The 13,479-nt window shown below is 42.5% G+C and overlaps 1 protein-coding gene across 1 annotated transcript in view; it reads right to left on the minus strand.

The window, feature by feature from the left end:
• The window catches only part of thsd7ba (thrombospondin, type I, domain containing 7Ba), a 480,459-nt gene that overhangs the window by 185,461 nt on the left and 281,519 nt on the right, over nt 1-13,479 (minus strand). The window contains exon 12 of the mRNA XM_060930603.1: nt 12,250-12,353. Coding sequence (XP_060786586.1) covers nt 12,250-12,353 — 104 coding nt within the window. The remainder of the gene's footprint in view (nt 1-12,249; nt 12,354-13,479) is intronic.

A 13,479-nucleotide genomic window follows, 5' to 3' on the forward strand; every position in this document is an offset into this window, starting at 1 on the left:
AAATCCGAGCTAAATTTGACCTCATTTGGTTCATTTTAAAGCAGGTGAAAAAGAATTTCCTCTCTTTCAGGTGTTTACTTCCTCCCCTCTCTCCTCCTTTGCATCTTCTCTAACAGAAGAAGTGACACAAATGTCCATTTTTAGCACAATTATTTCCTCTCTCTCTCTCTCCTCCATCTGTGTCACACTTCCTCTCCCCCCCCAATCCGAGTCATTAAGATTTTATTCTTATCCTGACTTGTCACAGGCATCAGCTTTAATAATGCAGGCGCTTACAGAGGTGACAGTGTTTGCTGACTGCTCAAAAGGACACGCCAGGGAACTTTTCTCACCCCTTAGAAAGAGCTCGTCAAACTTTTCTGTTCCACTCTCGTTAACAGCACAGACTCGGGGGCGTGAGTCACTTGGCACGCTCCCTTTTCATCCGAGTGACTGCTTTATGAGAGATTCTAATAAAAGTCTGTAATTGGAGAATCAAAGTTCAATTAAATGACTCTCTATAAGGCCTTTACGACAGCCAGATGTACAGTAGTGAGCTAGCGCTATGCTAACACAGCAGACATCGAGTCAAACTAACTGACTTTGCCATGGGCATTGTTCTTTCCTTTTTAAAATGTACGCATAATTACACCTCAATACACACGGAAAAGTGTTATTAATTTAAGACTGATTTTCCATGTTTTGTGATATAATAATGCATTATTTTGATACACTAGGCTAGCATGCCCGCTTAAACCTGCATTGCTTATATGATTAGCATATGCAATTACACCCAGCTAGCTAGTAGTGACGTGTTAGCATCTGCGTTAACCTATTAATGCGAGCTTGTGGCAGTTTTGAACCTGGACTTTGATTTGCTTTACTGACTAAGCCTTGAGAATAAAATTTTTGAGTGGCGTTATAGATGTGCCGGTGAGTCAGGCTGAAAAATGTCTTGTGGGCGTGTCACTCTGTGTAATCACCTGAGCAGACTCACTAATTGGCTGCCTGAATCTACAGTAATCCACTTTAAGAGTTTCTCTAAGAAATAATCTGATGTGAACGCAAGAAATAAAATCTTACTTACTGATACTTCTTTGTTTTTTTTTTCAAATTTTGAAAGCCCTCCAGACATTTTATTTATTATTAAATATTGACAAAGTGAATTATCAATATAAAATGTAAAAACAATAATAATAATAATAATAATAATAATGTTGTGTATAGATACATCTGTAGATGTGCTGGGACACATCGTCAGTGATGTTTCCTGAGATCCTTAGGTGTTTCGGGCCTCACAACATCAGACACCCTCCCTCAGGCGACCCAGCCAGGGTTGATCAGGCCCCGACTTGCGTCCCAGCATTATTGGCTCACTTCTCAGACCTTTTGATCCAAATCCACCTCGAGGCTCTCTCCGCAGACAGAGGTAGACTTGATGTCTCTCCTCTTTGCTGCTCCTGTAATGCTGAGCAGAGTGTAGATCTTGCACAGGGAGTGGGCAGCAAAGCCTCTGCACCCCACCTCAATTGGCTCACAGCGAGCTTTCCAGCCCCTCCTCTGGCACTCCTGAATGAGCTCCTGATACTTGAGCCGCTTGCACTCATTGGCCTCTTCCACGCAATCCTCCCAAGGGGCTGTCAGCTCCAGTAAGAGGACCTGCTTGGAAGATGCAGATGTTAGCACCACATCTGGTCTCAGGGATGTTGGTGGTATGAAGTCTGGGAGCTTGAGCTGTCTGCCCAAGTCAACCCAGAGTTCCCAGTCTGATGCCATTGAGAGCAGGCTGGCTGATGGTGAGGACTTTGGCTGTGGCTTCTCTCCAGCCTTTATGAAGGCGATCTTCCTTTGGCTGCAAATGTGTTTGTTGGTGGCCTAGAGATGGCCTCTGCCACTGTCCTCAAGACCTGGTCATGCCACCAGTGATATTGACCCTCCCCAAGGGTTACTGGGCAGCTACTCAGGATGTACTCCAAGGTCCCCCTTCCTGGGCAGAGTGGACAAGTTGGAGTGTTATGCTTGCCCCAGGTGTGCAAGTTGGCTGGGCTGGGGAGCATGTCATATGCAGCTTGGATCATAAACATGATGCACTGTGGTTCTGCCTTCCAGATGTCCTTCCAACTTAGTTTCTTCTCCAGCACTCCTTCCCACCTTGTCCATGCCCCCTGCTGCCACATGCTCACCATCCTGCTCATCCTCACTTCCTCGACACTTGCTCAGACCTCCAGGACCAGGTGACGTCTGACTTTGCCACAAGCCTTGTCATATCATGGTTGTGGGGTGGCTTCCAGTCCTGCTTGCCCAGTTGCCACTATGCCCATCAGTGCCCTGTATCTCAGCTGGGACTCCACTTCCTCCAGCCCCTCCTGCGCGCTCCACTTCCTGCCCATCCACACTACAATGCCTGCTGATGCCACTCTGAAGTCCCTGGAGTCACGATAAGCTAGAGCCTCCCTCGTTCGAGAGACTCTAAACTCCTCCTCCAGGCTGCTGATGGTAATAATAATAATAATAATAATAATAATAATAATAGGCGGCACGGTGGTGTAGTGGTTAGCGCTGTCGCCTCACAGCAAGAAGGTCCTGGGTTCGAGCCCCGGGGCCGGCAAGGGCCTTTCTGTGTGGAGTTTGCATGTTCTCCCCGTGTCCGCGTGGGTTTCCTCTGGGTGCTCCGGTTTCCCCCACAGTCCAAAGACATGCAGGTTAGGTTAACTGGTGACTCTAAATTGACCGTAGGTGTGAATGTGAGTGTGAATGGTTGTCTGTGTCTATGTGTCAGCCCTGTGATGACCTGACGACTTGTCCAGGGTGTACCCCGCCTTTCGCCCGTAGTCAGCTGGGATAGGCTCCAGCTTGCCTGCGACCCTGTAGAAGGATAAAGCGGCTAGAGATAATGAGATGAGATAATAATAATCACTAGTCTGCGCTGCCAAGGATCAGCACACCCAGGGTCCCGCCTTTGCCTGCCACCTGGCTCACATTACACCGTACCCCGGTGCCTGTCCTTGAGGGTGGTGAGCCCACATGGCGGCGGCTCCATGTAATTTCTTAGGGCTGTGCCCGACCAGGCTCCATGGGCCAAGGCCTGGCCATCAGAAACTCACTGGTGAGCTTCCCTCCCAGATCTGGCTGCAGGAGGAGGCCCCAGTTTCCCACTTCCAGGCAAGGTGCTACAGCTCCTTTTTGGCTGTTTCATTGGGGTCTTCAATCGCTCTTTGTCTGGCCCCTCCCCTGGAACCAATTTGCTTTGGGAGACCCTACCAGGGGCTAATGCCCCTGACAACACAGCTCCCACGACACCCAAACCCATCCACCACATTAAGGTGGTGATTCTTTGGAGTCAAAAGGAGTCAGCTGAGGTGGTTCGGGCATCTGATTAGGATGCCTTCTGGGCGCCTTCCTTTGGAAGTTTTCCAGGCACGTCCAACTGGGAGGAGACCTCAGGGTAGACTGGAGAGTTTATATATCTCATCTGGCCTGGGAGTGCCTTGGGATCCCCCAGAAGGAACTGGAAAGCTTTGCTGGGGAGAAGGACACGTGGAATACCCTGCTTAGCCTGCTGCCACCATGATCCAATTTCAGATAAGTAAAATAAAAAGAATGGATGAATAATAATAATAATAATAATAATAATAATAATAATAATAATAATAATTAGAAGGGCACTCGGAGAGATAAGAGCTCTGCCAAGGACAATAATTGACTCTTGTATGATAGCCAAATCTGCAACCGTACCTGCTGTATATGTCTGGATATATTTCCAAAACTATTAGAATTATGTACCAGCATGTGTACACTGATCAGCCCTAAAATTAAACCCACTGACAGATGAAGTGAATTACATTGATTATTTCATTACAAAGGCACTTGTTGAGGGGTGGGATATATTAGGCAGCAAGAGAACAGTTAGTTCTTGAAGTTGATGTGTTGGAAGCAGGAAAATTGGGCAAGTGTAAGGATCTGAGGGACTTTGACAAGGGGCAAATTGTGATGGTGAGATGACTGGGTCTGAGCATCTCCAAAATGGCACATCTTGTGGGGTGTTCCCGGTATACAGTTGTTATTACTGAACAAAAGTGGTCCGAGGATCTGAAGGACAACCAGTGAACTGGTGACAGGGTCATGGGTGTCGAAGTATCATTGATTCACATGGGGCATGAAGGCTAGCCCATATGGTCCAATCCAGAAGAACAGAAGAGCTACTGTAGCAAATACTGCTGATAAAGTTAATGCTGGCTAAAACAAAAAGGTGTCAGCATGAACTTTTTCAGCAGTTTGTGCTGCAGTAGCTCTTCTGTGCGATTGGATCATATGGGCTAGCCTTCATGCCCCATGCAAATCAATGAGCCTTCGATGCCCATAACCCTGTCACTAGTTCACCAGTTGTCATCATATTTCTACACTGACTATATTTTGTCAGTTTTGAACTTTACTGCCATCTACTGGATTTTAAGATGGAGAACATTCATGAACACAGACATCCTCCAAGGTCACATCCCATATCTTGTAATGTTAGCAAAAGTGAAACTAAATTCATTAATTTGCTGTTAACATCATTTCCCCCTTCCATGCTTCAGTAGTCCACCCACATCAGGGATTCACAACAGTGAATCACAACTTTTTGGTGCCAAAAGCCAGGATACTGAAGGGAACCACCCCATGGAGTCCTCTCCATTGAAGGATCTAGTTCATGCCCTCGCTGCCACCCAACAGAGCCAGCACCAAGTGCTGACTGCCCTCCGGAAGGAGCAGGAGCAACACTTTGAAGGCTCGTTGCTGGCCCAGCAGGAAGACCGGCAAGCGTTCTGGCACCTGCTTGCATTGGCGGGGTCCTTGACCACCACTGCAGTGGACCCACCCCATGTTACTGTACCATGACAGAGATCGGACCACACGATGACCCCAAGGCATTCATTGCCCAATTCGAACAGGCGGCCAAAGCGTGGGGGTGGCTGATTGAACAATGCATGGCACGTCTACTCCGGCTGCTGACTGGGGAAGCACAGCTCACCGCACAACAGCTCCCCATCGACAGTTGGCTCATCTATGCTGACTTGAAGTTAGCCATCTTGCAGTGTGTCAACCACTCCCCAGAACAACACCTCCAATGCTTCTGCACGCTGATGTTGGAGGAAGTCACCTGGCCATTCGCCCAACAACTCTGGGATGCCTGCTGGCTGTGGCTGAGGGCAGAGGACTGTAATGGCGAGGGGATCATTGACCTGGTGACACTGGAACAGTTCATTGCCTGACTCCTAGGAAGGAATGGCAGAGTGGGTCCAGTGCCACCACCAGGCATCGCTGGATCAGGCCATTGAGTTGGCGGTGGACCATTTGGCAGCGGTTTGAGTGTCAGGTGGACTTTCCACCTCTTCTGTTTTTCTCTCTCTCTCATTCTCCTTTCTCCCCTCTCCATTCCCCCACCACAGAGGTGGGGGCCAGCTCCCCCCCAGCTGGCCTGCTGCATCTGTGGTGTCTCCCTCCCATCTTCCTCTTCTGTGTCTGATCCCCCCAGGGTGAGTGATTCTATCACCAGTGCAGAGGTGAAACCTGGTCCAGTATGCTGGTGCTGCAGGGAGCCTGGGCATCTCCAGGGCCAGTGCTCTGAGATGGTGGGAGCTGTGGTCCAGATCCCTGACGTACCAGAGACCGCCCTTGATCGGGCCGGAGCATATCGTATACCAGTGAGTGTTCAAGGGGATATGTATCACGTATTGATGGATTCTGGCTATAATCAGACCTCAATCCACCAAAGCCTAGTGCAAGGTGAGGCACTGGGGAGATCACAGCTCATTCACACAGCCACAGTGAGCCACAGAGGCTCATTCAGCTCATTCACACTTTGTGAAGTAAACGCTCATTTCCTCGGGTCTGACTTCACTGAGCCTTTCTTATTAATCTGCTGATTCTGGTTTTGGACTTTCTTTGTGTTTTGGACTTTACTCTCAGATATTGCTTTTGATAACCTGCTTGTTTCTTGCCTGACCTTTGCCTGTTTCTGATGCTGCCAGATTTGGATCTGTTTCGCAGTGTGCTCTGAATAAACACTCTGTCCTGCCTTTATATCCGTAATTCGCCTGCATTCCTGACACTCGGCTGATAATCCTGAGAACCACAGGCCGCAGAAGGAATTAATTCATTTCAGCCTATAAAGTGCATCAGTGAAATATTTAAAATATATTCACTATTTACAGTCCTGTGCAAAAGTCTTAGGCACATGTAAAGAAATGCTGTTGAGCAAAAATGGCTTAAAAATAACGAAATGAAAATTTTCAACATTAAAAATACTATAAACAGTAATCAGTAAGCTATAAGAAATGAAACAAAGTCAATATTTGGTGCGAGACGACCTTTTGCTTAAAAAAAAATAGTAATCTCAGGTCCAGTGACTGCAGTTTTATGCGGAAATGAGCTGTTGGTTTTACTGAGCATCTTACAGAACCAGCCCCAGTTCTTCTGGACACTTTGACTGTCACGCTCGCTTCTTCATTTTGCACCAAAACCCAGTAGCCTTCATTATGTTTTCTTTTTTAATCTTAAACGTGCTCTCTTATGGAATATGCTGCTCAGATTTAAAATAAATAAATAAATAAATAAATAAAAAATTCCATAACATTTAAATTTGTGCTCCCCCCCCAAAAAAAAATGTTTGGAACTCTAAAATGTTTTTGTAATTTTTTGACTTGATAATGTAGAAGTCATAAAATAGAAATCTACAACAAAGTTTGTATGGGAAAAAAAAAAAAATATATATATATATATATATATAGGGTGCCGAGACTTTTGCTCAGTATTGTAATATATGTGAATACTCTTATTACATATTGATCCTACAGTCTGTCTGTTATCTTTTATATTCTTTGCAATTTTATGCTCATTTGCACTTCTGGTTGATGCAAACTGCATTTTGTTCTTAAGTACTTGTATCTGTTCAACAACATAGCTGAATCTAATCTAATTTAATCGAATCTAATTTAATCGAATCTACTATATGAATAAAATAATTCCACTTCAACATAAAGGTTCACTAAACATTACGTGTCCTGGACCTCATCTACTTCTTTTATCACATCATCTCTTTCTCTGTGCAACTCGTTCAGCTCCACTGGACATTAAAATTAATTTCTCCACCATTGTATTTTTATATTATGTGCCGTTTCTATCTCGGTTTTCTATTTCAGCTCATTTAAAATCATACAAACCAGACTGATGGGAAGTGAAGTGACGTTTGGCCTGGAGGAACGACAGTGCTGATTGATACGATAATCCACACTGTGATAAAACTCCAGCTCATTGGCACATTGTGGAGGATTAAGATAAGAGTTTATCAAACCCTTTTCAGATAACTTTACCATGAGAAACACAAATCCATTCTGCCCCTGGGGTGAAACAGGGAACCTTCGAAAAAAACGTATGAATAAGAGACAACTGTGTAAATACAGACTGAGTGTAGAAATGGTCTTTATTATCTGCTCTCCTGCTGCGAGGAGCAAGAGTTAAATGAAAAAAAAAACCCGCATTATTTATGAGAGTTTAGATCAAATCATTACTGCTATTGGGCAGATTTAGAGGCTTATTAAAAAAAAAACTTTCATTATGACAGAATAAGTAAACAAAGATAGATAGATAGATAGATAGATAGATAGATAGATAGATAGATAGATAGATAGATAGATAGATAGATAGATAGAGCAAAAAATGTTGAATTAAAATAATTAAAAACTGATTCATAGAAATTGAAAAGGTAGACATGTTTGTCACAGTTTGTTATAAATATCATTATACGTAAATATCATAAGCATCACAGCTCTGGTGCAAATTATGAAACAACATGAAAAATCTTTACTCATATAGAGCGGCGGCTACAACTATCAACAGTCCATAATTATTGACACCTTATTGTCGCTTCACGGCAAGAAGGTCCGGGTTCGAGCCCCGTGGCCGGCGAGGGGCTTTCTGTGTGGAGTTTGCATGTTCTCCCCGTGTCCGCGTGGGTTTCCTCCGGGTGCTCCGGTTTCCCCCACAGTCCAAAGACATGCAGGTTAGGTTAACTGGTGACTCTAAATTGAGCGTAGGTGTGAATGTGAGTGTGAATGGTTGTCTGTGTCTATGTGTCAGCCCTGTGATGACCTGGCGACTTGTCCAGGGTGTACCCCGCCTTTCGCCCGTAGTCAGCTGGGATAGGCTCCAGCTTGCCTGCGACCCTGTAGGACAGGATAAGCGGCTACAGATAATGGATGGATGAATGAATGGAGTTTCAGTTCCAACAGTTATTATTGGTTGATTAATCAACCAGAAGACCCCCCTCGCTCTTTGACCTTGTCGTCTGATGATGCAGCTCGTTACCTGAGATGGAATTTGTTTTAGCATGATCAACAATTTTTCGGAAAACCCGGACGTTATCATCGCAGGTCAGCATGGTGGAAAGATCATGGACATGTTTTAACAGATCAAATTCACCGATATTTCATGATCTCCTCGTCGAAACCTACTTTGTTTCTCACTCTTTCATTTGACAGGCGCCATTTTGTATCTAAACGCGCGTTTGAGAAGTCACATGAGGTGTCGATAATAGTGATCACTTTTACTGATGTCCATCATTATCGACACCCTGTGGAATTAAGGGACATTTACAGCTGTTATGGATCGATCTTTGTGTAACATTGTTGAAGTCAATGAAGTACTTAAAAAAATAAAAGTGCTGCGATTTATAATAATTTTTTTCTGAATCATAACAGAATGAAATGTTTATAGAGTATTTGGAATCGGATTGCAGTAAATAGAATTAGAGCAGAATTAAATTCCTAACATATAAAAAAAAATACATGCTTGAGATATTCAGATTTTTCTATTCCATTCAGAATTTTTTTTTTTTTTGCAGTTTGTTGTAAATATCGACCACATATTACAATATCAGAAGACATTTTATATTCTGGTTCAAGGAATGACATGCAACCTTTGACCTGGATTTTCATGTGGTTACAAATTCGATTTCCTGTTGACGTTTATTGGTAAACTACAAAACCAGAAATTAATACAAACAACAACGAATGATGAACAGAATGTGATCTACGAAAATACTTAGAAAGCGGGTAGAAAGTGGAACAGAAAGATTTTCTGACGCAGGTTAAACATTATCAGTTAATTTGTTTACAAACATTAGAATTACTTCCTCGTTTACGTAAACACCGACATCCATATATTTATATAAAATCTATTTTGTACGGAATACAAGTCGATGTAAAACAAAAACCATGTTTTGTTAACGTAATACCACATACCGATTTTTTTTTATTTTTAATAAATAATCAGCTGGGTGTTGATAATTGTGGAACAGTGTCGATAACTGTGGACAAAGGTATCAATAAGTGTGGAACGGTGTCATGTGATCTGATATGCTAAGCAATCGGGAATCAACTCTTTTATTTTTCAGTGGAAGTTTGAGTAATTATTCATGCATAATTTGCGTACTGAAAGTTCTACTTTTGCAACAGCCAAAGGATCGTTAAGGTGTCGATAATTGTCACCGCCACTGTATATATATTTTTTTGGAAAAAAAAAGACCAAATATTTTGATTGTATGAGATTAAAATGCAAATATAAGACAGTTTGAAATGTATTTGTTAAAAATCATGAAGTCTGAAGAACACTAAATAAATTAAATAAATTTAAAAATAAATAAATAAACACACATCAATGACAGATAAAGCATGAGATTTAAATATCTTTCACATTCATTAACTCGTTAGTCCATTAACCACTGTAATGTTCTCTTCCACTGTGGGAATTCTAATTACTGATAATAATGGCACCAAAAGTTTTTCTAATATTATTTAAAATAAAATGATATCGAGATACAGCTGGACATCATTATGTTAGTTATTAAACAGTTTAACAGTCCGTGTGCGCTCCAGCATCTCCGTCTTCGCTCATTTTAAATACAATGCGTTTTATAATAAGCCTGCAGATTGTGGACGTCTGCATTTTTCTGGTGTAAGATGACTTTTTCCTCATTCTTATTATTTCTAATGAATCACCTCGTTAATTTTAATGAAGCCACTCGATATCTGACCTCCGAAAAGTCCACTGTATTGACTGAGGGAAGGTCAATAAAAATGTCAACCCTATTAGGCAAAAGTGGTGCTAACATTTTCATGAAGTGATTCCTGCTCTGTTATGGCCAAAGGGGAAGAAAAACGTCTCGCGTTCGGAGTGAGTTGAAATATTGTACAGGAGAAAATTTGCACACACACACACAAAAAAAATCCAGACACCCCCCCCCCCCCCCCACCTCAGTTAAAAAGTCAGACTTTATTATCATGTTCACAAGCACAGTGTGAAGGAGAAGAAACAGTCAGTGTCCATGAACTTACGCCACTGTAGTTGGGTGATATTACATTCGGGTACCTGCTGTGTTTTATATTCCATTGTATTACCTTAATTAACATTTTATATTTTATGTTACAGATTTTTTATTTATTTATTATATTTTATGTTGCATTTTGTGAAAGCATTTAACATTTTGTTATGTTTATGTTACATTCTGTTACCTTATTTAATATCTTGTTTCTGTATTTAACATGTTGTTATGATTTATGTTACATTTTGTTACCTTATTTAACATTTTATGTTTTATGTTACAGTTTGTGACTGTATTTAAAGCGAGACGGCCTTTCGATTTCATAAAATCGATGAAATTTAGTTCCGTCTGAAATGTGGTGATATATGTGTGATATCTGTTTATTTCTGTAATATCTCACAAAATATCAGGCCATTCTGTGGCTGGGAAGTTATTTAATTTGAGGGGATTAAAGCAAATAATGTGCATGAAATCGCTCGCTTGGTGCAGTCAAGCAGACAGAGGAAGTCCGTGTGCGCATGCGCAGGTTTACCTTCTTCTTCTTCTTTTGGGTTTTACGGCAGCTGGCATCCACAGTGTTGCATTACTGCCATCTACAGGTTTCCCTTTGAGCGTGCACTGACAGTTCCATCATTCTGTCGCTAAATGAACAGCTGATCACACCAAGGTGCTCGCTGAGCGCCCATATTTATTAGTTTGGTCCTGCTTTTCCTTTCTTTCGTATATAACATAACATCTTTTCTTCTTGCTTTCTTTCCGTTACTGTAGTCGGTCTTTCACATTTCATTCGCACACTCACGTCCTCCATTTTTCTCTCCTGTTTCAAATTTGTATCCCACAATGCCTTGCGTGAACGGGGAAAGCCCACCACGTGATGTCATGCATGATGTAGTATCTTGTATGGTGAAGCAGGAAAAAACAGCGGAGAATTTAGGGCCACATGGAGATAAATTCATTAATTGTTCTGTTTAAAAAAACTAATAAAATTGGAAGTCTGTGATTCAAATTCAGTAGCTTTCAGTCACTAAACAAAAATAATTGGGTGCTGGGAAAATTCTTTTTATGACCTACAATTGAAAAATCTGAAAGGCCGTACAGCTTTAACATGTTTTATATTTTATGTTACATTTAATTGTTTTATGTTACAGTTTCATATGATTTATGTTACATTTTGCTATGTTTTGTTACATGTTGTGATGTATATTTTGATATGTTATGCTAGAAGGTAAAAATAAATTTCAGCAAAGATGACGTTTTAATTATAGATGGTGCTTTTTTTTATTTTAAAGAAATCTGTTTAAGGTCAAAAATCAGGTAGAAAACTGAACCACGATCCAGTGTCACCTGCCGGTTGTTATTGAGCTCTATTAACAGTGAGTAGAAAAATAAAATTGTTTTACATTCGATTTTTCTCGGTTTTAAATGATGGTGATATAATAATAATAATAATAATAATAATAGTGGGCGGCACGGTGGTGTAGTGGTTAGCGCTGTCGCCTCACAGCAAGAAGGTCTGGGTTCGAGCCCCGTGGCCGGCGAGGGCCTTTCTGTGCGGAGTTTGCATGTTCTCCCCGTGTCCGCGTGGGTTTCCTCCGGGTGCTCCGGTTTCCCCCACAGTCCAAAGACATGCAGGTTAGGTTAACTGGTGACTCTAAATTGAGCGTAGGTGTGAATGTGAGTGTGAATGGTTGTCTGTGTCTATGTGTCAGCCCTGTGATGACCTGGCGACTTGTCCAGGGTGTACCCCGCCTTTCGCCCGTAGTCAGCTGGGATAGGCTCCAGCTTGCCTGCGACCCTGTAGAAGGATAAAGCGGCTAGAGATAATGAATGAATGAATAATAATAACCATCATTATCATCATCACCACCCTGTCAGGCCTCATATACAGTACGTGAATGTGTGTGTGTTACCTCTCTTCTCCAGGCCTCTTCCACACGCTTCCCGCACTCCCATCGTTCCCTGTCGGACTGAATCTGGCACCAGTGTACACGTCTGCCATTTGTGTGTCCTCCACCTGTGAGGGGTAAACAGTCTCGCCATGCTGCTTCGCTCACTTACCAAAGACCTCAACTGTTGCAAAAAGCTAAAATCGCTAATAGTTTTCCATTTAACATGTAAATGAGGAGAGTTGAAGTGTTGACATGATGTGTTAAAGCATAAATATTCACACCAGGACAAACACGCTCACAGATCATATGGTGTAAACAGTCTGTGTTTGTGATTACAGACGTGACTAAGTCAAAAAGGCTGGAAGAAGGATTACAGTAAAGCTGAGCAGGGAGAAGATGATTAGCATTTGTTTCCTGAATTGGAAAAATGCAAGTTATCTAGACGCATCTAGATGATGAATTAATTTTGAGGATAAAAAAAGTGGAAACGAAGAAGTGATTTGATGTACGGTATTTACTCTCAAGCTTGTGAGGTTAAAAGGTTTGAAAAAGAAATCAACATACATGTATATCATTACACAGGAAACAGGTTTTTCAGGGATATCTGACGTGACGTGATTATGAAGTGGGCGGAGCTTAAAGCCTTCTTCAAAGTTGCCTAGTTTTCGATAATGTGGTGGCCAAATGTGAGTGAACAAAAACAAAAACAGGGAAATAAACACTGGCTATTGGGAACAATCGTGATGAGTCGAGTGAATCTTGCTCTCCGGACTGGTACAACCAGCAGCTGTGGTGTGAGCTGGAGAGTTGTGTGGCATGCAGGATAGTCATGAACATCTGCTAACATCTGCTCAGTCACTAGATTTGTCACTGGGATCTTTTTTAACATCAAGTCACTAACACCAGAGGGGAACCATCCGGGCCTTCTAGACCTTCAGAGAAGCCCAAACATATCAGTATTTCAAATCTCATCATCTGTAGCCGCTTTATCCTGTTCTACAGGGTCGCAGGCAAGCTGGAGCCTATCCCAGCTGACTACGGGCGAAAGGCGGGGTACACCCTGGACAAGTCGCCAGGTCATCACAGGGCTGACACATAGACACAGACAACCATTCACACTCACATTCACACCTACGGTCAATTTAGAGTCACCAGTTAACCTAACCTGCATGTCTTTGGACTGTGGGGGAAACCGGAGCACCCGGAGGAAACCCACGCGGACACGGGGAGAACATGCAAACTCTGCACGTT

This window comes from Neoarius graeffei, chromosome 9, assembly GCF_027579695.1.
Source record: "Neoarius graeffei isolate fNeoGra1 chromosome 9, fNeoGra1.pri, whole genome shotgun sequence".
In the NCBI taxonomy this organism is placed as follows: domain Eukaryota; kingdom Metazoa; phylum Chordata; class Actinopteri; order Siluriformes; family Ariidae; genus Neoarius; species Neoarius graeffei.